General features: G+C 38.7%; 1 protein-coding gene across 3 annotated transcripts in view; it reads right to left on the bottom strand.

The window, feature by feature from the left end:
* Nucleotides 1-1,453: 1,453 nt before the first annotated feature.
* Nucleotides 1,454-23,028, bottom strand: part of stl (stall) — an 88,982-nt gene continuing 67,407 nt past the window's right edge. For all 3 annotated transcript variants that reach the window (XM_067776558.1, XM_067776559.1, XM_067776560.1), the window contains exons 6-15: nucleotides 20,789-21,803; nucleotides 17,915-18,074; nucleotides 17,678-17,809; nucleotides 17,339-17,588; nucleotides 17,106-17,264; nucleotides 13,674-13,971; nucleotides 13,214-13,609; nucleotides 9,356-9,681; nucleotides 8,751-9,264; nucleotides 1,454-1,845 (exon numbers count right to left, since the gene is read on the bottom strand). In XM_067776558.1, the coding sequence (XP_067632659.1) occupies nucleotides 1,772-1,845; nucleotides 8,751-9,264; nucleotides 9,356-9,681; nucleotides 13,214-13,609; nucleotides 13,674-13,971; nucleotides 17,106-17,264; nucleotides 17,339-17,588; nucleotides 17,678-17,809; nucleotides 17,915-18,074; nucleotides 20,789-21,803 (3,324 nt within the window). In that variant the 3' untranslated portion in view covers nucleotides 1,454-1,771. The remainder of the gene's footprint in view (nucleotides 1,846-8,750; nucleotides 9,265-9,355; nucleotides 9,682-13,213; nucleotides 13,610-13,673; nucleotides 13,972-17,105; nucleotides 17,265-17,338; nucleotides 17,589-17,677; nucleotides 17,810-17,914; nucleotides 18,075-20,788; nucleotides 21,804-23,028) is intronic.

The following is a 23,028-nucleotide window of genomic DNA, read 5'->3' as shown; positions in this document are numbered from 1 at the left end:
CATTAAGTTACCGTGTAAGCTCAGAGAGTGAAGAAGGCTTCGACGGAACTTTATTCATGTAAAAGAATGATGGGGGTACGTCGGGTTTATCGCCCTCCCTCTCGCATTTGATATATAAGGCGATTACGTAGCATATTCTATACTACGGAGTCCATGTTTAGTGGACGGCCACACAACAAAGAACCTTTCTCGAAAATTAGAGGGTATGCAGGCTATCAATACTTAGCACAACGGGAGCTTTGAAAACACGACGGCTGCACAGTATGGCATTCTGCACGTCCCACCTGTAGAGCTTGGGGCGAAGACGAAACTCAAAGCCTCTCTCATCGAACGAACAAACTACACAATTCCGTACGTGCGCTTGGATGGCGTTTTTGGAGCTCCAATAGAAGTCGAAGGTTGGTACCAGGCCGCTCTAATGACAGTCGAGGATATAGTGGAAGAGGTAGGGTCTGCGGTATACTATGCTAAATAAACAGATCTTAGAAGCTGGCAGATCACTGTGTTGTTTTTGAAGCCAGTGTAGAAACCATGACCAAATTAGTAGAAACACTGGTTAAAAATATCTTAAACTGCAGCCGCGTCAAGTTCTATATTGAAAGCCAAGCAGCATTTAAGGCAATAATCTTACATAGAACAACCGGCTGTGGAACGATTTGGTATGACCACTTGAAACCTTCTAGGCCATCCCGCCCTCCCACCACCTAGATCCATGGTGGTTAATGAAACAGGATTCACCACGGGTAGGTGAGGTTGACAATTGGGTTGGAGACGCTATATATTGCGCTGGCAGCGACATAGCAATATCAAGGCAAAAAACAGGGAAGTGCCAGGAAGTCACAAAACATCAAAGTTAAGAAGTAAAAAAACACATACATCAGCTCTCTTTAGAATATGGTTAAACGACTTCCGAACTAAGGTGATCTCAGAAACTTCGCAGGTATACGCAAAATAATAATCCATGATCCCGAAGTCCACAGCTTAAGCTATTGCATTGTAAATACTTGTTCCTTATAGAAATGCTTGATATCGTTCTGAAAATTTTGCATTAGAAATGAAAATGTAGTACTCATAATGTGAAATGTGTAGACAGGATTATGTGTGTTATTATCTCTATATAAGAAAGTTGACCATATGTTATTCAGTAGAGGGTTCTTTACCGAAAACGCTTAAAGAAACTTCACACGGAAAGACACCGCGGAGCTGCATCAAATCGAGATGAAAAATAATAGCGGTGATGTTATTTCGGTATCACCGCACTGCTTGAAATCCAAAAATTAAAAAGTGATTGCCCATTCGTATACGTAATGAGAACACAATTAAACTATGGAATATAGACCCCTGATCTAAACTCTATTTCCGCCAGCTCAACCGCTATAATCGGGCATTAGGGAATGTCTTTATAACAACATACTTACTCTATATACATAATAACTTTTAACTGCTATGCAAATGTTGTATCGACCTAATTAGCTTTATTTAGAATCCAGCATATAGAGATTGATGTATATCTTATGCTAAACAAAATCTACATATTTATTTATTGATATAAACTTAAGATCAATACGAAAGCTATGATTTGTTTGACAAATATCACTACAATAACGCACAAATCGTTCTAACTAAGAGATATAAAAAAATTTCAGTACGCAAATTTCATCACAATAAATATTTCCTTGTTTTCTACATACATTTATATTTATAAACTAGTTATCTTAGAGCAATTTTGGTTTGATTTTTTGTCAAATAATGCCTCAGAGACTCGGCCAATTTAAGTGCTTACTTCATTTGTTGTTAAATGTATTGGATTGCTAAATTCGATGTGATCGTGTGTGACTAATTCATCTGAAATCACAGAGATATGAACATAAATTCAGATTTTTAAGTTTACTTATAAAATAAATATATGTATATGTACGATAATAACTGATAAACATTAATTGTTTCGTAAAAATGAACTCTCATTTAGATGATACGCTGGTCAATTTGGGGTTAAAGGCGTTTCCTTTATGTCACATTACTGATTCGAGGTCGATAAAGCAGTGCGTCGCCAAAACCCACACAAACATTTTATATTCATTTATTTTACAAGCCGTCTCATTATTTTTTGGTTATTTTGGCCGCTGTGCATTAATTATTAATGGGAAGCAGGGACGGAAAATAATAATTATTATTTTTTTCGGAGTCGAAAAAGTCCTGGTCAAAAAATTGTCTTAGGTGAAAATGTTTGAGTTCACAGGTATCCCTATAGAAATATCATGTCGAATTATGCATACTTTTTATTTTTCGAACTTTTTCCATAAAAGTCCACATATAAAAGTAAAATCTGTATTTTTATTTTTTGAATCCGATAGAACTAGTTAAACTCGGACTTTTATTTTTTAAGGCCAAAATAAAAGTCCGGCTTGATAGCAAAGTAACAGCTTATCCGAATTAAAGCATTTTTTTTTTATTTCCGATAAGCCGTTTCTTTGTTATCAAGCCGGACTTTTATGTTGGCCTTAAAAAATTAAAGTCCGGATTTAACTTTTATTTCCGGACTTTTATTTTTAAAAGTCCGACTTTAACTAGTTCTATCCGACTCAGGTAATAAAAATCCTAAAATAATTTTTATCGTGATCCAATATATTAAAAGTCCAAAATTAATAGTTTTGCAAGGCATTATATTATAAAAGGAATAACTGTTTACGCCCCTGATGGAAAGCTAATTGGCAAATGAAAATCAATTTCCAACACATTAGCAAATGTTAATGCTAAATTTGTCATACTCTTAGGTGATTGTCGTTTTCACTTGTTGGTAAATTTACCTGTCGCTTTATAGTCAAAGCCATTGTATACAAAAGAAGTGTGATGCCTTTGAGGGTAATAAAGGCAAACGTACAGGTGTTAGCAAACGTCGTAAGAAGTCGACCACAGTGGGTTCGTCAGCTGCATCTACATCAACTTCTGCATTTACATCAACTTCAACATCAATTTCTGCTTCGACAGTGGGCTCATCACCTGCATCTACGTCAACTTCTGCATCTACATCAACATCTATTTCTGCTTCAACAGTTTCCGTGGTGCAACCTGTTGGTCCTAGGGAGGTGACTGCCGTTCCGCCTCGCAGAGCAATTTTTGTTTCTCGGTTGCATGCTTCATTGACTGTCGACGATATTTCAAATTATATATGCTCTAAACTTAATATTAATAATTCTAGTGTAGACGTTTTCAAATTTAACTTTAAATATGAAAGGGAAATTTCATCTTCTAAAATAACTGTGCCACACCTTTATGTTGATAGTGTTCTTGACAGTTCTTTTTGGCCGGAGCATTCTGTGGTGCATTTGTACAAGAGAAATACCAATATAGTGCCAAAAAACTCTATTACCTTCACCGCGGGTACAGCAAAAAAGTAGTCACCGACTCACTCTCTATAGTCGTTCATTACCAAAATGTTCGTGGTTTACGATCTAAATTAAATACCTTTTTTCTTAACAGTTTCGCTTTTACATCGCAGGTTGTTGCTTTCACCGAGACCTGGTTAAAACCTGACAATTTTAACTCTGAGCTTTTTTCAAGTAACTACGTCGTTTACCGGCGTGATCGTATATCTATAGCAGGCGGTGTTCTTATTGCTGTGGACTCAAGCCTTTCATCCGAGTTGCTGTTGTCGGACAACGCATTTGATATTGAGTTTATAGCAGTAAAGATTTCAATGCGATGTTTTAACTTATATATTTGTTGCTCATATATTCCGCCCCGGTCGGATATGTATGTTTACAATTGCCATAATTTAGCTATTCGAAACTTGTACTCTCAGTTGCGAGACAAAGATCGCTTAGTCTTTCTTGGTGATTTCAACTTACCCTCGGTAAATTGGATTAGCTTGAGCGACTCAAACACTTTGACTCCCACCTGTCAGCATGATTTCGTTAGGAATATTTTAGATACATCCCTCGTACAGATCAACAATGTTTTAAATTGTAAAAACAAGATTCTTGACCTGGTATTTGTGGATGAATCAGTGGGTATTGCTCTCAATCGTATTTCTCCTTTATCTTTTCCAGAAGATCCCTTACATCCTACGCTTGAAATAGCAATTGATATTATTCGGCCTCCTATGGAGCTGTGCTTTACAAAATTAAAATCTCGATCCCGGTCAAGATGTTTTTATAAGGCGGACTTCATAAAACTCAACGAATTGATTGCTACTCATGACTGGTCAGATCTTTATTCGAGTAATGACGTCGACTCAGCGATTTCATTATTTTACGGTATTCTTGATGGCTTCTTTGAAAGCTGTGTCCCCCTTCGATGTGTTAGTGCTGGAACAAGTAAACCACCTTGGTTCACAAGACAACTTATAAGACTCAATAATGTTAAATCTAGGCTTTATAAACGTTGCAAGAGATTAGGATCGTCTGCCGATTTTTCTAAATATTCGGTTGCTCGTTGCAACTTTCATTGTCTAAACCAACAGTGTTATAAGTTGTACTTAAGCAGTTGTAAATTTCTTTACGCATAAATTTTTAATACGCATATTTCATCAATGGTAAGCAAAGCAACGGGTATACTCGGTTTTGTGAAGCTATGGACTAAGGAGTTTAATGATCCGTATCTGACTAAGACCCTCTACACATCGTTGGTACGACCAATCTTAGAGTATTGTACGTGTGTCTGGTGCCCAGTGTATCAAAACTTTATAAAGCGTATTGAGTCAGTACAGAAGCAATTCATTATATTTGCACTATGTGGTCTTAACTGGGATTCTAGTGTGCATTTGCCACCATATAGAAATAGGCTTCTCCTTATAAATCTGCCAACTTTAGAAAATCGAAGAACTTCACTCGGAGTAATGTTCATTCACAAGCTCATTATGGGCGAGATCGACTCATCTGATCTTGTTAGTCGACTAAATTTTGCTGTTCCTGGTAGAACGTACAGGCACTTTGTGCCTTTTTATTTACCACTTTGCCGGCAAAATTTTGCCAAAAATAATCCACTGCGAAGTTGGTGTTCGCACTACAACAACTTCTATAACTGCATCAATTTTGAATGTTCGTTTTCCGAGTTGCATAATTCAATACTGTCACGTCTGGCCTGATATTTTGTACTTTCTTTCCTATGTATGGTTGAATTTAAATATTTTTAATTCTAACATTATTAGTAGTCGACCGCATTGTGTCTGTGTCGACTTTAATCCAAATAAATTAAATTAAATTATCCGTCAAATGGCAGACAGGATATTCAAGATGGCTACCGTTTAGTGTTTTGGCACCGTTTTGAAGATGTTCAAAAGGACTGCGCATAGGGGCGGCCATCTTCAGCGGGTGATAAAAACAGATACAGAATGAGATTTCAATAGTCACTAAAAAATCAGTTGATCGGTTCTATTTGTTGTTTTGACGTATATGCAGATGTAGTCTTTCCTGTCTTATCTGCAATGGTCAAAAACTGTCTCATACTGACCAGCTGGCCAGCTGACGTGAAGCGCGTTTCTATTGTATAGTATAACTGACTGGAAGTCGATAAAGCAGACTATTGTAAAAACCCACGCTAAAATTTTGTGTTCATTTATTTAATAACCAATTTTATTATTTTCCATTGTTTCACACAATTTTGGCATTATTTATTGATATGATACGTGTTGACAAGCGAAAATAAATTTCCAACATTGGCGTGGGGCAATAGCCGTTTTCACTATTTGGCCAATTTAATTGCCAAATTGTGCTCAAATTTGACCAAGTGAAAATCAAGCATAAATTAGAATGCTATATTAAGCTTGTGACGTCGATTTTTTTATATTTACCTGGAACACATTTCGACTTCAAAGTCTATGGGTTAAAATCTCACAAAGGCATGACCTTGTTAAATGGAAGAAATTAATTTTAAAGGTATTTCGTTACTTCACCTTAAGTGAAATATCAATATGACAAATCTTTTAAAAAAATGGTATGACATGTCGAAGGAGCTAAGTATATTTGGTTACAAACATCTGGAAAGCTTCATTAAATGTGCCTGTCATCAACTGAAGACCTCGGGAACAGTTGAATGTTACTTCGGAATTGAAAGAGTAAGAGCGATAGAAGCTCAACTGTCGCTAAAAATAAAGATTTTCTAATGTGCGTTTTTTTATCCAAACCGTGACTGCTATATTTGCTGATGCGTTGGAAATAGCCTGAAAGATCTGGAGGTTCAGATTCTTTTTCGTACGACTATTCTCCTAGCTAACGTTTAACTGGAACCACCGGTTTGTAGGGATGTGCTGCCGACAGCAGCGGCGCACCGATTCGACTACATCCAGCCATCCCTGCTGAGAATGTCTACCATAGAGATGATGTCCACAGATGTTGTGGTAGCACAGGGGGTTGCCCTTCAAAGAAGAAGATTAGAATTGTTTAGTATGATAGAGTGTCCTGTGGTTTTATTATTCAACTAGATAACTTTCTTAAACGCAGGGCTGACGTTGCCACTGCTCGGTGTTCTGCTTGACTTAAGAGTGTGATATCAAGAATGATGTGAAGAGCTTTGCTTGGCGTTGTCCTTTTCTCAGCAAATTTAAGTCAGATGCTTTGCCCAGCGCTGTCCCCCGTACTACTACCACATAGAACTATATGGGTCGCATAATCGCGATAGAAATCCATCTTTGTATATTGGGATTTATTTTCCTCTTTTCTCCAATGGCTCTTTTACACGCGTACGCTTTTTTTTGACGTTGATTGACATTATCCTCCCCTTTGATCTAGAACTACGCCTAGGAACTCGGCATTATCGGCCAGATTAAGGCGCACACCACTTAGTTCCAGTAGGTTTAATGGTGATGTTTTGCGCCGTCCTCATCGTGAGGTCCACAAGATAAACTTCTCGCAATGCTACGTGTATAAGGTCATACAAAATTTGGAAATCATATGCCACAAGCCACAAACAAGTTTAGCCATAGGTTTCATAGAAGAGGAGGGGTGCATGTCTGGTGACATAGCGTATTATATCAGACTTCCTCAACGGCGAAATTATTTCTCTTCCCTTGAGTAGTTTATCATTCAGTCCCAATAGGTACCTACTTACACCAAGATCCGTTAGGGCGTTATATTTATATTTGTTGAACGCTCCTTCAATATCCACCAAGGCTACAAGACAATAATCTATATATATATAAAAGAAAGTGGTGCTATTTACACTATTTATACCTCAATAACGGATGAAACGATTTGGCTGAAAATTGGTCGAGAGGTAGCTTAGAAGCAGGAGAGGGACATAGGATACATTTTATCCCGTTCTGGGTAGGGTCTTGAGATCAAAATGTGGGCCTGTGTAATCCTGGGATGTGTTTGTACAATATGGGTATCAAATGGAACCTGTTTATGATTACTTTGACACGGGGTATTTTTCGTACCCCTGGGTGACTAGGGTCTCGAGATATAGTCCAAAACGTGTGCCCGTGTACCCCTAGACAGTGTTTATACAATATGTATATCAAATGAAAGCTCTTGATGAGTGCTTTCGTACAGGGTAGTTTTCATACTTATTGGTGACTAGGGACTCGACATATAGGCCAAAACGTGGACCCGGGTACCCCTAGAATATATTAATAACAAATGAAAGTTGTTGATGTGTGCTTTCGGGCAGGGTAGTTTTCATGCCTATTGGTGACTAGGGTCTCGAGATATAGGCCAAAACGTGAATCCGGATACCCCTAGAATATTTGTGTATTATAGATATCAAATGAAAGCTGTTGCTGAGAGCTTTAAGCTAATTTTCATTGTGATATCCGATTTAGCCGCATCAACCTGGCAAAACTGATAAATATGCATGCGAGGCCGAAATAAAGACATGAATTAATAACATCCACATACATATTTACATACGACCTATTCGATTTGCCTGAAATTTGGTATATAAATTTGCCTATATTAGTATCCACGATCCTTTTTTCTGGAAAGTGGACCAGAGACGGATTGGGACCGGGATTAGGACTAGGACTGGGGTTGAGACTCGGAGTGGGATTGGGACTCGGAATGGGACTGGAACAAAATACAAACCACCCTCTGGGACTGGCAATGAGGGATGAAGAAGAATGAGATGAACTTGAGCGAAGAGAAAAGAGGGAAGGAGACTGAGAAAGAGATAGAGTGAGACAAAGATAGAGATATATGAATCGAAAAAGACGGAGGGAGGAGTGAGTAAAAGGATTAAGAAAAAGTGAAGACGGGGGGAGGGCAGAGTTAGACGGAAAAAGCTTTTAGGAAAAAAGAAATTTAGGGCAGAACAACGTCTGCCGGGTCTGCTATTATTTTCGATAAAAGATACTCCAACGAAAACGGAACGATAACCTATTAAACTGGGAAGGTTCTTATTAGCCTCTCTTAAACTTTTGACAGAAAGGACGAAAGACTGAACCGTCGGTAGTCCCTTGGTTCATAATGAAAGGCTTCCCACGCCTAAGGATTGAAAATAACCGTAGCACTTCTCCACGCGGCCGACATAAAAAGGCAGCAACCAGTTAGCGGCTACTCCATGATTTATAGACAGGTTTGTTGCAGGTGCTCTGGTGAATTAAGCAGGTTTCCTGAAAACTTCGTATCCAGGAGCATATCTAGAGTTTGCTCTTCTGTCGGGTGCTCGCAAATAGATCTTGGCTGTTTGCGTATTTGGAGCAAGAGGGCATACGTTTCTCCATGAAGGGTTTACTACTTAAAATGTTATTTGTAACTATATTAAGCTGTAAGTTCAAATGACCAGCTTACAAATATTTTCCCATGTTTACTCACCTTCTGCAGTTTTCTGCTCGATGCCCATTATACTACTAATAATGTTGGTTAAAAAATCTTGTGTTATCGTTTCAGTTATGTTAACGGGTTCGAAATATAAGTAACTCCGCCGTTTTCGCACACCATGTACAGTGGAATATTTAGCATTATGTGCATTACCCTTTGACTCCTGCAACGCTAACGACCGTCTACTACGAAACAAGGCCAAACTAATATGCGACTGCTGCAATGGAATATTATCTGGCCCAAACTCCAAGCACTTGCCGTTCACACAATAACGCTCTTGTGTATTTGAGCATTTCGTGCCAAGTGGAAAGTGGCCATAGCGGCCATTGACCAAATAGAAACGATATTTTATAAATTCATCCTGGCAACCGACACGACAACTTCGATCGGGTTCGTCAACACTCGCAGCAATTTGCGTGCCATAGCCGGAGAGACCGCGCACCTTTAGCTTGTACCGTGCACAAGTGTGTTCGGCATGTTCTGTGGCAGTCAGCAAACGCTCACAAGGCTAGAATGACAAAAGAAACATAAAAAAATACAAAAGTGTTATTACAACAAAAGTAAATATGAATAATAAATTGACCGCAAGAGTTATTTACCTTTGCGTTATGTGTGCACAATTGAATGTTGTTGGCTCCGGTACGCCGCGAGGTCACCACCTGAATTCCCTTCGATTTGGCCATACAACTTGAGTGACAACCTGATTTGACAATCCATTCTGATTGTGGCGCTACTGCGGTGTCCACTGCTACCAAAGAAGCAGATACGGGGGGTGGTGGTTTCGGTGGTTGTGGCTGAACCACAGGCTGTGTGGAATCGCGTAATGAATAATTATATTTATTCCAAGGTTGATAGACATCCGATTTTCGCTTGTTAGGTGACGATGATTCACGCTCCTGCCCATGGAAATTGCGCACGGCTACCTCTGGAGGAGCGTAGATGAGAAAGATAAGAAGTAACGAAATTTAATTAGAGAAGATACGCCAATAAATGTCATTTTACAAATTAAGTGAGAACATAAAGTCCTATTACTTCTTATACCGAGAATATCATTCTTATACTAGAATACCATCTAACTAAACTCTCTGAACTAGGAAACATCTAGGTTGCACGGTGTGGAGTTCGTGTAAAGACAAAAGGATATCATATGTGGTAGATATCTTAACGGTGTTTCTCTACACAGGAAATTCTTTATCTACATACATTGACTGGTTGGAGGGGCTGAAAAATTGTATATAGTCCTGCTTGCTGACATAGGGTTAGATGGAGTAAAACAAGATGTACCATAAATGTCCGCTGTCCAGAGGCTGCCAAGCCAATTGCTGAGGGTTTAAGCATACATTTACTTCCTTGAGGAGATGGATATAACTAAAACTTTTGAGGTTATTGATATGTGTCATTTTCCCGATGCACACCTTCGCCTTCGAAGGAGCTCACTGACTTGATTACAAGTTGTATCTTCTAAACTTCTAGCGATCCGAATCAAAGCTCATACGCGCACATAGTGGAGGTGGAAGTCGTTATAAGGACGACCTTAAGGATTATAAGGAGACACATTCAAGCAATGCGTTCGCCGTGCCACAAAAATCTTGCTTAATGGCTTTAGTACCTTGTATAGAAAATTGTTCACCTGTACATCCGGAAATTTTAGTATTGACTATGTAACGACTCTCAGTCGGAATAAGTTAATTAAAATACGGAAATTGGCAATGCCAGGCTCCAGCATAAAAACAACTACCTGGCTGCGAATATGTAATGCAAAACCACATTAATCACGTGGCCATTGAAGGAAGGAGAGCTCCAGCGGTGATCGTGCGCACTCTACCAAGCAGCGATATTGTCTCGCACCATCGTCTTTCTGGTAAGATACATAAGAGACTCTCTGCAGCGACTAAGAAAATTTCTCTCATTTCAACATCCCTTTGAGACAAACCTTTGACCTACCTTTGAAGCTGGGTAGTCGCAGCATATATCACACGCACTGTGTAAACAGCCGAAGAAAATATTGAGTTCAAGCCTAGTTAAAGACGCAAGCGGAAAGTTGCTGTTGTTGTTGTAGGATAAGGACATCCCCCGATGGTTTGGGGACTGTTCGAAATTTAAATGGTCTTTTGCCGGATATAGATCTGGAACGTTCTCTAAACAAGCACTTTTAAGATACAAGCGCGGCCATCTCGGGAATGATTTAATATGACCACATTGACCCTTCTTGGCTATTCCGCTCGCCGCCCCCTAGCTCGATGAGGAACGTGGAGTCGCCCGCTTAATTTGTGTATGATACGTATATATTTGTAACAATTAACAATTAGCATACAGAAGCTATGAATTGCGCTTATCAACCCCTTGAAACCCACAATACAAATCTAAAATTGCAGAAGGGTTTTAAATGAAACAATAAAATTTGAGCGAATATGCAAGCAGAAGGTATTAAACGCTACTTTGGATTGTGAAGGCAAATGATGATGAGCAAATTATATTAACTCTATCAGTCTATATGATGTCTTCAATCTAACCTAACTACTTCGCTGGCTGGACAAGTGAAAAGGATTGATGCTTTGGCATGTTTGATTATGTCCACCTGACAGGGTCATCGCTCGTACTTCCACTTCCCATGGCCGATTTGTACAGGAAGACTTGACGTATCACTGTTGGGTTCGTATGGCTTAATCGGTGATATCTAACGATGGGGCCAGTACCCTGGAGCAGCGCAGAGTCTCTTTAGGTGAATCCTTAGGAGATGATGTCTCTTTTTAGCAACAGCTTCAATATAAGTGCGATAGGATACACTTGCCCCCTTCACCCCGCATAATGAAGCACTTCGTCCATCTGGGAACCTGCATTTAGGAAAAAAAACAGTGTAAGCTAAGAATTCAATTCGAAATTAGATCTTGTCAGCAAATGCTCAAGTCTATCATAATATCTGGTCCATCATCATAGACCGTGTCGAAAGATGATGAGACCTTAGAGTGATCTAGAGAAAAGTTGTGTTATTCGTGATGCCGATGGCGATTATCGAAGGTGGTAAAATGATAAGCTGTATGAACTTTACGCAGATATGAAGATAGTGCAATGAATAAAAGCACAAAAGCTGCGCTGGCTACGTCATGCTATGTCAATGGATGAAGACGATCCGACCAAGAAAATATTTCAGTATATTCCGGAGTTTGGAAGCAGAGAAAGGGGAGATCCCAACTGAGTGACGAAAAGCAGGTGGAGGAAGACTTGATCTCTCTCGCATAGGCGGTTAAGCGTCAATTAATGATGATAATATTATTATCTTTATTCACCGGTTATAAACACCTCTAGCTATGTGTCTGTGTGTATTCGAGCTTCACCCTTAAATGTACTTGACCCTGAATTGATAGAAAGCTACGTCAGCCTACACCACCAGCCTCATATCAACTGCAGTAGGGAATATCACCCTATCTCCGCTGTCGTTTCGGAAACGCTCTATCTTAGAAAACGTTTGAATAACGCCTTTTTCATAATTTGTTTCAAAAATAACCTATCTGAGCTTAAATTCAATACGTTTTGCCGTACGCTGGGGCTTTAGGGTGATTTTGAAAAATTGCTTATATAGGGCGCTTTTGAACTGGCAGTTGGCCACTCAGCCGTTGAAACTGTAACGAATTTACTGAAATTCCGCTCCAACATTGAATAAGCAAAAATGGTCTTTATTATATACTTGAAAATAACACTTTTAAACTGATTGATTGTGCCTCAACTGTTGCTGCTTTTATACTGTTTGGTTTCCTCGTTGGCATATTTCTAGCCGTTTCTATTTCTAGAATTTACTAGTTAGTTACCAGCTATAACTACGTTTATATCTTCTCATATGCGCGTGTATATGTGAGTGATACTTGCACAAATGATTGCCTACTTTTGGGAGTATATCAGATGTATACATGTGTTTGTGCGTTGCTCTCCGCTGCTTGTATGGACATATGTATAGACATAATGATTTATTGATGTGCATACAAGTCACTGCTTAGTATTGGCTTGGAGATGATAGTATCCCTTAGTATTGCTAATATTCGTCACAATACAGTTAACAGTTTTCAAGCATTCTTGATATAAAAGGTTGCATTGGAAATTAAACTAGCCACAAGTTCTCACTATTATCTTAGTTGTGGTCAGCGCCATACAGGCAGTTTTTGTTCCTTTTATAAGCTGTGGCATTAGCGACTAAGTCAATATTGACAAGTGGTGTTTTCTTTTCTGAAAAAAATTTTACCCTAATGTTGCATTCTTAAGCTGGATTAAATTGAGCTATGCAAAATAGCTCAATTTGTACCCAATCGTGCTCTTTTCTTATTGAGCGGAAAATATTTTGTGAAAGGAACACACAATCTCTCGAGACAGCTGAGATGAACCAAAGGGCGACATTATTTTCAGAAAAGAAAACACCATAAGCAAATCAAAACACTTTCAATTCCCACATGTCCGTAACTACTTACCATTCTCATATTTACTGCGATAAGTTGTTGGTGTATAAATTTTGTAACTTAGCATATTATTATTATTATATGGAATTTTATAATTTATACTATTACTACTAGTACTACCAACGGCACTTGCAGCACCATTTTCATTAAGCACCGAATTATAATGTCGACTCTCTTCGGCTTCTGCCCTTTTTGGTGGTTTTCGTTGCTGGCAAAAGTTTGGATCTAATTTATAATAATTTTGTGTTGAATTATCACAGGAAAATTTCTCACATCGTCCATCAACACAGAAGGATATATCTTCGGGTTTATAAAGTTTCGAACGACAAGTTGTGCCATCTGGAAAAGGCCAACGACGCATTTTGGTGCCATTCGATTTGGTGCGACAGAAAATTTTACACGATTCCTCTACATCCAAAAGAGAAAAGTGTAAGCAATTTATAATCACATTGGAGCACCAATTATTACTCACCCATATCGCCAATTATTTGCACTCCTTCTCCCATTAATTCTGCATCCAATTTTTTGGCTCGCGTACATTTGTCATTGGCAAAATCATTAATTGTCTCTACAGTCTTCAAACTGTAACATTCCTTAGCAATGCAAGCTTCATATTTGTGATCTCGTCCGAGGCAGCGTTTGCGATGATCGATGCATCTGCGTGAGAATGTACGTAGACCAGTGCTGCCTTCGAGTAAGCGACGTGAAGGTCCATACAAACAACCAGAAGCACAGTCGCTCGGATCGCTCCACTCACTCCAACTGACGGGCTGTGTAAGGCAGACATTTTATAGGAATATAAGTCCTTTTGTTAAAATATATGAAGAAACATCAGCATAGCTAAACTGAACATAAAATGAGAGACTACTTAAAGATAGAAGTATGTATTTTGTATTCTACTTCAGTTGGAATGCTATGCCGAATTCCATAGCGCCCGAATATGTGGCTGAGCGGTTAAGGGGCCTGTGTCTACGTGATTCCATTTCCAAGAACGTCGGTGGAATGTCTGTTGCCATAAACCAGTAGCTCCATAAACCAAGATGTTACGCAGACCACGGCTATTGGATAATATGGAGCCAAAGTGGATATACGGCTCTATATGAACGGAAATTCACCGATGCTTGGTTGCCTCAGGAATTAACGATGGCATACCATAGCTAGGCACGCTGATGTGGCGGTAGAGGTATTTATCACTACATTTAATATTGCATCAATGCACCTGCCTTATCGTGCAGGTGATCGCACGCCCACGAGAAAGACGATATCAATACAGAATAAAGAAGGCAATAATCGAATACGAATCAGGGACAAAGAGGTTAATAAGCTTAAGGGAAGTAACGACCAGACCACCAGCTTACTCGGTGATATTAAACAAAGCTTACGCTGAGAGTCCGGTTTTCACAGAAGAGAAGATAAGCAGAGATGCGAAGCAGTCTCTGATTGTGGCACTACTGAATTGCAGCAGCCCCGATGAGCAGATATTTACCTAAATATGCAGATCTTTGAAACAGCGGGATGGAATAATAGGGTTAAGCTGATTTCCTGCATTAATAATGCAATAGAATGGCAGACCTTCCAATACTAGAATGCGCATGATTGAAGATGGTAGATAAATCACTGATTCCCACGTTAAACAGTTTGCAGCATCAAAACCAGAATATTCCTACAGGGGATCGTATATCTCGACGTACGCCTCCGCCAGCACTACATCCTCCAAATTGGAGAATATATTCTACTCAGAGCTTGGGAGAATGTCCAGCAGTGGGGGAAGTTATTGTATGCATCTTGAAAAGAGGAGCCCTAATGACAATAACCCTAATACCCTAAAATAAGGGGATTTGGAAAGATCATAGGCTCTGTTGCGCAAGTGTTGCATGTGGGCAAACAGCACAATGATGCTGCGAGACTTATGAATACCCATAATATCCTACGATACAAACAGTTCAATGGCGCTGCAGGTTTTTCAGGTAAACCTCCAATACAGTGAAGTGGCATCTAGCGAGTTCCTTATGACCATTGAGAGGGTTCGCTTGATGATACGCTGATACAAGATCTGATACGATTGCAATACTTCCAGTTTGGTACTGAAATTTTCAGACGAACATGAAATTCAAGAGGCTTCTGTCTACTGCAAAAGAACACTCAAAACCAAATTAGATCATTTAAGTACCCGGCATTTTGGGAATCATCGACCCCGCGAAGGGAAACAAATTTCATGAGATATGCCGATATGGGTATCAAACGAAAGGAATTTCACTCCGCATTACAATAGGGACATTTTTGAATAGGGTTGCCACCTACTGTAAATTAAAAAAAATTGCATAAGATATGCCGATATGGGTCCCAAACGAAAGGAATTTCACTCCGCATTACAATAGGGACATTTTTGAATAGGGTTGCCACCTACTGTAAATTAAAAAAAATTGCATAAGATATGCCGATATGGGTATCAAAAGAAAGGTATTTCACTCCGCATTACAATAGGGTCATTTTTGAGTAGGGTTGCCATTTAGTGTTGCCACCTATTCGGAATAAAAAAAATTGCATGAGATATGCCGATATGGGTATCAAACGAAAATTATTTCACCCCGCATTACAATAGGGACATTTTTGAGCAGGGTTACTATTTAGAGTTGGGGTAGTTAGACGAAATAGTACTCTACTTACTCATATTCTATTAAAGCTTTAAAGGAGAGCATTAAAGTTAAAAATATTCGTAAAAAAATCTTACACATGATTCGACTTAATTTTCTAAATTTCATACACGCTATATTGAAATGCAATATCAAAGCACCGTGGCAAGTTCTAGCAAAATATATTTAAATGCATATTTTGGGCAAATATGAAACGAATAATTGCAATTTCTCACAGATTACTATTAGAAAGATTTCTCACCGTAGCAAAAAGATATCTCACCAAGGTAATTTTCTACCATTGAACACTAGAGGCATATGTTCAATTTGAAAACGACATCTAACCAATTAACTACATACCAACAGATGGCGCTTAGGGAAGTAAGTTGACATTTAACTAAACTAACTGATAGTTGTCATTAGTGAAATTTACAAGTTTTTGGTATGTAATAAAATTGTGAGTCTTTCATAGTGTATAACTAAAAAATGTTTGAAATTAATAATTCGGCGCATGAAGATACTCGACTTAAATAACTTAGTTATCGATTTCACTAACTGTCATAACAATCCCTTATACTATAGGCTGGAATTACCCATTTCAAATTTTTCATTCTAGTTCATTTTGCGGTTAGTTTTTGATATGTTTTTGAAATCTATTTTTAAGGAAATCAAATTACAGTAAAAATATATAATATATGTGCGTATAAAAAAGTAGAGTTTGATTAATGATGACATGTAGAACAAAGTAAGTTATACGGTATACTCCAAGATTGCCGAGCAAAGCTCGGTCGCCCAGGTACTACCTCCTTAATATAAGTTGTTATGGAAATTAGTGATGAACTACAAAAAGTAAAAGGGGACCTAGGGGTTAATACCAATAGTTATATTAATGTAGAGCAAATCGCAGCTGGTATCAAAATACCTTGATAAATATATCTTAAATTATTTCCTAACTTTTTGAGTTATCATTTCGTACGGTAACAGGTAAATCCATTAAGTATAGTTTTTGGAAAGCCTTTTCAGTTCCATAAAATTGATGAACCTCTTAAAAAACAAAGTAATTAGGAGGAAGAATGAAATATTAGTTTCTCAAGACTCACACACGAAAGAATGTGTTAAAATCTCAATATCTTAACTTCAATTTTAACTGCTGCCTACATTTGGATTGGCATGCAGATTTGTGATATTTTCAATATAACTCCCCTCTTCACTTCAGCTGTGTAGTGCTAAATCTCTTTTCAATAGCTACTTCTCAAGTATACTGAACTAACCTTATCGTAATTGTGTTGATGCAGCAAATGTCCCATTTTACTCGATTCTAAGAAACTTCCTTTGTCATAGCCCACTTTTCCAACACTTGCAATTGATTTTGTCAAATGATACGACTCTTGCGAAACTGGACGCATAACGCACGTACCGCTACGGCACCACTGCAATATACAATTGATACACGCACATATTCTTAGAGTACGAATTATTGCTAAGTACTCCTTAAGAAAATTACCATATTTTTGCCACAATCAGTGCCCTCTAAAGCTGGATGCGAAGTCCAAGTATAACGATCACGTTGACAATGCAAATCCGTACAAATATCTGATTGCTTTTGATTCTTGGCACGCAAAGAACTGCGACCGTACTTCAACATACATTGTTGATCTGCATCGAAACGTTCACCCGGTAGTATACCCTCTGCAGCATGATCCAAATTATTCGCAAATTGGCCATGATCGAAGAGACAGCTACCTAAACCTTTTCTGAAGAAAAATAAAATAACGAAAACTTAATGCTGCACTTGAACTTGAAATTAGACAAAAACAAAGAAGTATAATTTCAATTTTCTTACGCCAAAAACTTTTCCAAATAATCACGTGAGCAATCCGACCACGTCGTCTTCCCACTGCCTAATGTAGGCGACATAATATAACGTGTGGGATCGCAATTCCGTTCATTTGCAGTATCGTGACGCATGCCAAGGCTACGCACAAAATAGAAATAAACAAATTTAGCATGAAAGATGATAATGAAAGATTGCAATAAAAAAGGAAATTAAATGAATTTCTTATTACACGAATTCACTCACTTATGTCCGATCTCGTGCGCTACCACGAAAACACTTTCGAAATGTTTGCCCTCGTTAATGGTGCATGAAGATGTGTTTGTGCACATGCCGGCCACTGGTGCAAGACCAACCACCTGACTGATTTTCTTTCCACCCTTGTCTACTACATACAAATCAAGTCCTAGAGAAAATTGTGTTTAAGGTTAGCAAAAAATATTTATTTGGCTTTTACAAATACATTAGAAAGAGTCGGCACACTAGCTCCTTGGCAGCCACGAAACTCGAGACTGTGAAGGACTTCGTATATCGGAGAAAAAATACAAGTCGCTCATGTCTCTCCTAATGTATGTTTTGATATCATGGATGGTGTCGAAAGAAGATGAAATTGATCTTGTATAGTTTTGTTCGGGATACCGATGGCAAGTATCGAAGGAGATATAATGATAAGCTGTTTGAGCTTTACGCAGATATGAAAATTGTGCGGTGAGTAAAAGGCCGAGGGGTTCGCTAGGTCAGTAGTATTTCATTCGCCCGACGTCGGAGACCTCCGCTGAGTTAGGAGAGGCAGACTTGATACCATATGTGCTCTCCATTGGCGTTTATTATCTCAAACCAAGGTTAGTTGGCGTAGCCTTGTTATGAAATGGTCAAAATAGCTTAGACGGCTAAGCGCCAATTAATGATGATGGCTTGACAAATATAGTCAGCGCTGAAACAAAGGTTGTTGAATATATGGGTATACGCGAACTTCAAACTAATCTGATAATACAGTGAATTGGAAATGAACTCTAACGAAGGTCGAAAGATTTAGCAGTCTAAAATTTCTCTCTATGACCCGTTGAGGTGAAATTGTCATATCCCTAGATTAGCTACCACCTATTGGAGGATAGGTGATAAAGCTGGATATTACGGTGAACACGGAGAAAACGAAGAGAGAATCAGTGCCGCTGCAACTTGACAACCTCGTTACGGTTTACAGAGACAAATTCGAAAATTACGAAAGCCTTCGTGCATTTAAAAACCAGCAGCGACGGCTAAAATATTGTCTCGCAAGGCCTACTTTGAACTGATTAGAAAACTCCTAAGTAGGGACGTCTCTCGAAGAACTAAGGCACACCCTATATCGTATCGGCATTTATGTATGTCTAGTAATCGTGGACTATGTCAAAACTGACATGAGTTAGGTAAAACTGAACTGGCCGGCCAATAAAGACCTCACACAGATTCAATGTGTCCAACTGACATTTAACAAGGCCTTAATTATAAGCATGTAACGCCAGAGGGCACTTTGAGAGTCCAACGTTATGAGATTTGCACAAGATCTTCGAAATTTTGCACCCCCACGCTTTTGCCTCCAGACCTCTCTGCTTGATGGGTCATATGAATCACTTGTCCTCTTTTGATTTCCTCTAAACGGAATGTGACGTCTACTCTCGATTAATCGAGTGCTGCATCCACCTTTACCAACTCTTCGGCCTTTTCGTTACCTTTATCAGTTTATTACCGGAAACCCATTAAAGATGTATGGTTTAGCCTGAGCGAAGTCTCTCCAAAGCTTCTTTTCATTCCAGGATATTTCCTGTTGAAGTATTGTTTGTGATTATTGCTTTGATCGCTGCCTGACCATCAATATATATATATATATATATTGACGCGACTGCAGGTAAAATCGCTCCATACATAATTCCTTTTGCTTTCTCGTCGGCAACAATGTCCAACTGAAAGGCACTGCAGGAATCTGGAAGCCTGTATGATCTACTTATTTCTGGGTCGACACAGTAAAGAGCAGACCCGACCCCTTCCGTTAATTTGAAACTATCGGTATATAAATTGACAGGAGCTGTTTGACGGAAAAGTTTTTCTGAAGATACATAGAAGGAACATTATCCAACGACCAGTATGGATGGGTTCTACTAGCTTTGGGCAGATAAAAACAATAACGCGTTACATAAAAGCCCATTCCCTTCTCAAGCTGGTCATTTTATGCGATTAGTACCACTCTTGAAATCCTCTTTCTCCCAAAATGCAGTGGATGGTTAAGCATCAGTTAATGATTTTGATTTGTTAGGAATTTCGTGTTAGAAAAATTACTAATGGCTGAAAACACTTTTAATATACTGTATACTATGCGAGAAGATATACGAAATAGCAACTACTACGTACTTTTGCAATCTTTTCACAGCGAAGGCACTATCAAAAGCTTATCTATATTCCGCTCAGTGTGTCAGCCATTAACTTTCACATGTGAGTTGAAGAACTCTAGGTGAATATCAATTTCTGCCCACAGCTTATACAGTTATCTGCTGGAGTGTCCCATAAACTGCTCGATAAGCAGGTGTGGTGTGGTGGTAGCATACTCGCCTACCACATCGAAGGACTTTAGTTAAAATCCCGAGAAAATCAACTTCAAAATACTTTATAAAAATTTTGTCTAATCGCATTGAATTGGCAGTGATTTGGCACACAGTTCAAGTGTATTTCTGTCACGAAAAGCTCCTTAGCGAAAATTCGTATGCCTTGCAAATACGACTTTGAGTTGGCATAAACGGAAGATGCTGATACATCATACGACTATTGTGATATGTGATTGGTTCTGATGCGTTTGAAAGTCACAAGTGATACATTATCGCATTGCAGAGCTTACAACTCGTTAACATATTGAAAGTGAATATTGTGAAATATATTGAAATATTCAGTTAGGGAATTATATCCACATTCTGGTATCAAATCCCACATAAGAAACTATTCGCAAATCACAAACCCATCGGTACTGTACAAGCTATTAGCACAATTTTAAATACAAAAACCCACAAGCAAAGTTTGACTTTACCCATGTTAATAAAATTGCTTCATTTCTCAACCTCGTTTATATTTTAACATTTCGTTCACACCCACCTGTCAAGATTACCGCATGATCATAATGCATAGTATCACTATCCTCCGGCGGATTTAAACGTTGTTGCCACTCGCAAAAATTACTCAAATACGTATCAATATCATCGGAGCGCCGCAAATTGGGCGGATCAACATACAGTATCTCTAAACGTTTCAATACAAAATTTATGCGACGCCCTAATGAACGATCATGATACAACAACTGCACAGCATTGATCATTGCCAATACGAAGCGCATCATTTGACTTTCGGTATTATCGGGAAAATTCTTAGACATATGCTTGAAGAGATCACGATCAACAAAGATTGCAGTTTCAATAAATAAATCTTGTGGTATCTTTGAATTGCCTGAGGTGATATAACGACGGCGCCGATGAAAATTATGTTGCTGATAACTAAGCTGTTCAATCGTTTGAGCTTCACTTTCGTTGGTGTAGTTATGAGTTGTATGATTGTGTTGTAACAGTGACTCAAGCGATTCTTTGTGATGTTGTTCTTTATGTTTTCTTTGACGTTTATGTAACTTATCATAGTTATGTTTATTCATTTGTTGCTGATGTTGTCGATGATGATGTTTCAGGTGCGGATGTTTTAATGGCTCATGATGGCGGTAATGTTTTTGTTGATGCTGCTCAATATTGTGATGATAACGTGGTTTATAACGTAAATTTAAGTCAACATAGTTGGTTGGTTTATGACTTCTTTCATTGTGATGATTTCCGTAGTTTTGTGTGTTTTCGTTATTGATTCCCTTGTTGGAATAAAAATCAGTTTTTCGTGTAGATTGTGCAATGTTTTCTACATGCTGGGATCTCGAATCAAAGTATTGTGGTTCGGGCTCAAAATATAAGCTTGTATTAAATATTGATGCTTCCAAAGGCACAAAAATAGATTCCTTGTAGTCTTTTGGCGGTAAATTATAGTTGGACTCGAGTATTACATGAGTAGAATTGCCAAAACGTGCTGGCAGTGGATGAATTATGTAATTGGTTGAGTTGTGATGAAATACACCACGCTAAAAAGATAAATTAATAAGAATTCATATTTAAAAGGACTAGTCATTTCGGCGGAAAGAATTGAACAAAAAAGCATACAATTATACCAGAAAATAATTGGGATATTCACCCGACCTTAGTAATCAGCTTATCTGCTTATGTGGTTATATTTTTACACAGTTTACAAAAACAGAACACGCTGGGGGCATACTTTTTAAAAGGATTCGTTGAAAATATGTTGACGTGAATACCCCGAGCTACAAGTAACGGGACGGCGGACAAGTTACAATCTGCAATTCCCGCTCTAACTCACACTCCCTTTCCCATTCCCAATCTAACTCCTACCCCCACGCTCACTGCCACCGGCACTACTACTTTAACTCTTACTGCCGCTCCCAGTCGCACTTCCACTCCTACTTTCACTGCCAAGTTCTTCACCCAATCTCTGTCTCTCAATCACTCATACCCCACTGCAGGGCCCGATGTCTTGTAACTAAAGTTTACACCTCCACATTAGCGCTTCCGGAAGTTGCTATACAATCTCCACTAATACATATCAGACTATATCTCTTTGCCTAAATGTTAGAATTTGACGCTTTGCGTACAGCGGACAATGAAAATAAAACCCTTTTAGAAGAATGTATCTCTAAATCGCTACATATATCTGCCGGCGTTATCTCAAACCTTTATTGGTTTGGTAATAACTATGGGCTCGTATCGTGTATTACGATTCGTATCGGAATCCCACATATGTCGTTATACGGACTCACGATTTCAGAGCTATTTTGATTTAATGTTTGAGTGAAAACTTGATTTCGATACGAATCGTAACACACGATACGGGCCCTGGGATTGAAGGGGTAGCAAGCGCAAATCTTAGCTTTTCCAGCCTAAAATGTCAATCTCACCTACTCATAGCGAGTTCTGTTTATTTAGAAGGTGAGGAATACAGGCTCCTCGCCAAAGAGAAAGGGGTTGGCTGCCTTAGAATATTCAAACTGATCATATCAAATATTCTCGCAGATGATCGGTCCAGTAGCTCAATGGTGCTATTTTCCCGAATTTACTGGATAACTATCAGGCAAAGGACTATTCGCATTGATAAAACTCCCCAAAATTTTCGGGAATGCTTCTTGTCGTTACAAGAATGAGAAGAAAAATACTCTGTTGTAGAATACTCTGGATTTGGGGCTATATTGAACTTTTCTTGTTTTATTTCTCACCGCCAGTTCACTCATGTGTTAT

Source organism: Eurosta solidaginis, chromosome 3 (assembly GCF_040869045.1).
Source record: "Eurosta solidaginis isolate ZX-2024a chromosome 3, ASM4086904v1, whole genome shotgun sequence".
Lineage (NCBI taxonomy): Eukaryota > Metazoa > Arthropoda > Insecta > Diptera > Tephritidae > Eurosta > Eurosta solidaginis.
Note: the sequence above shows the minus strand (reverse complement) of the source record. Positions and strands in the feature narration are given on the sequence as shown.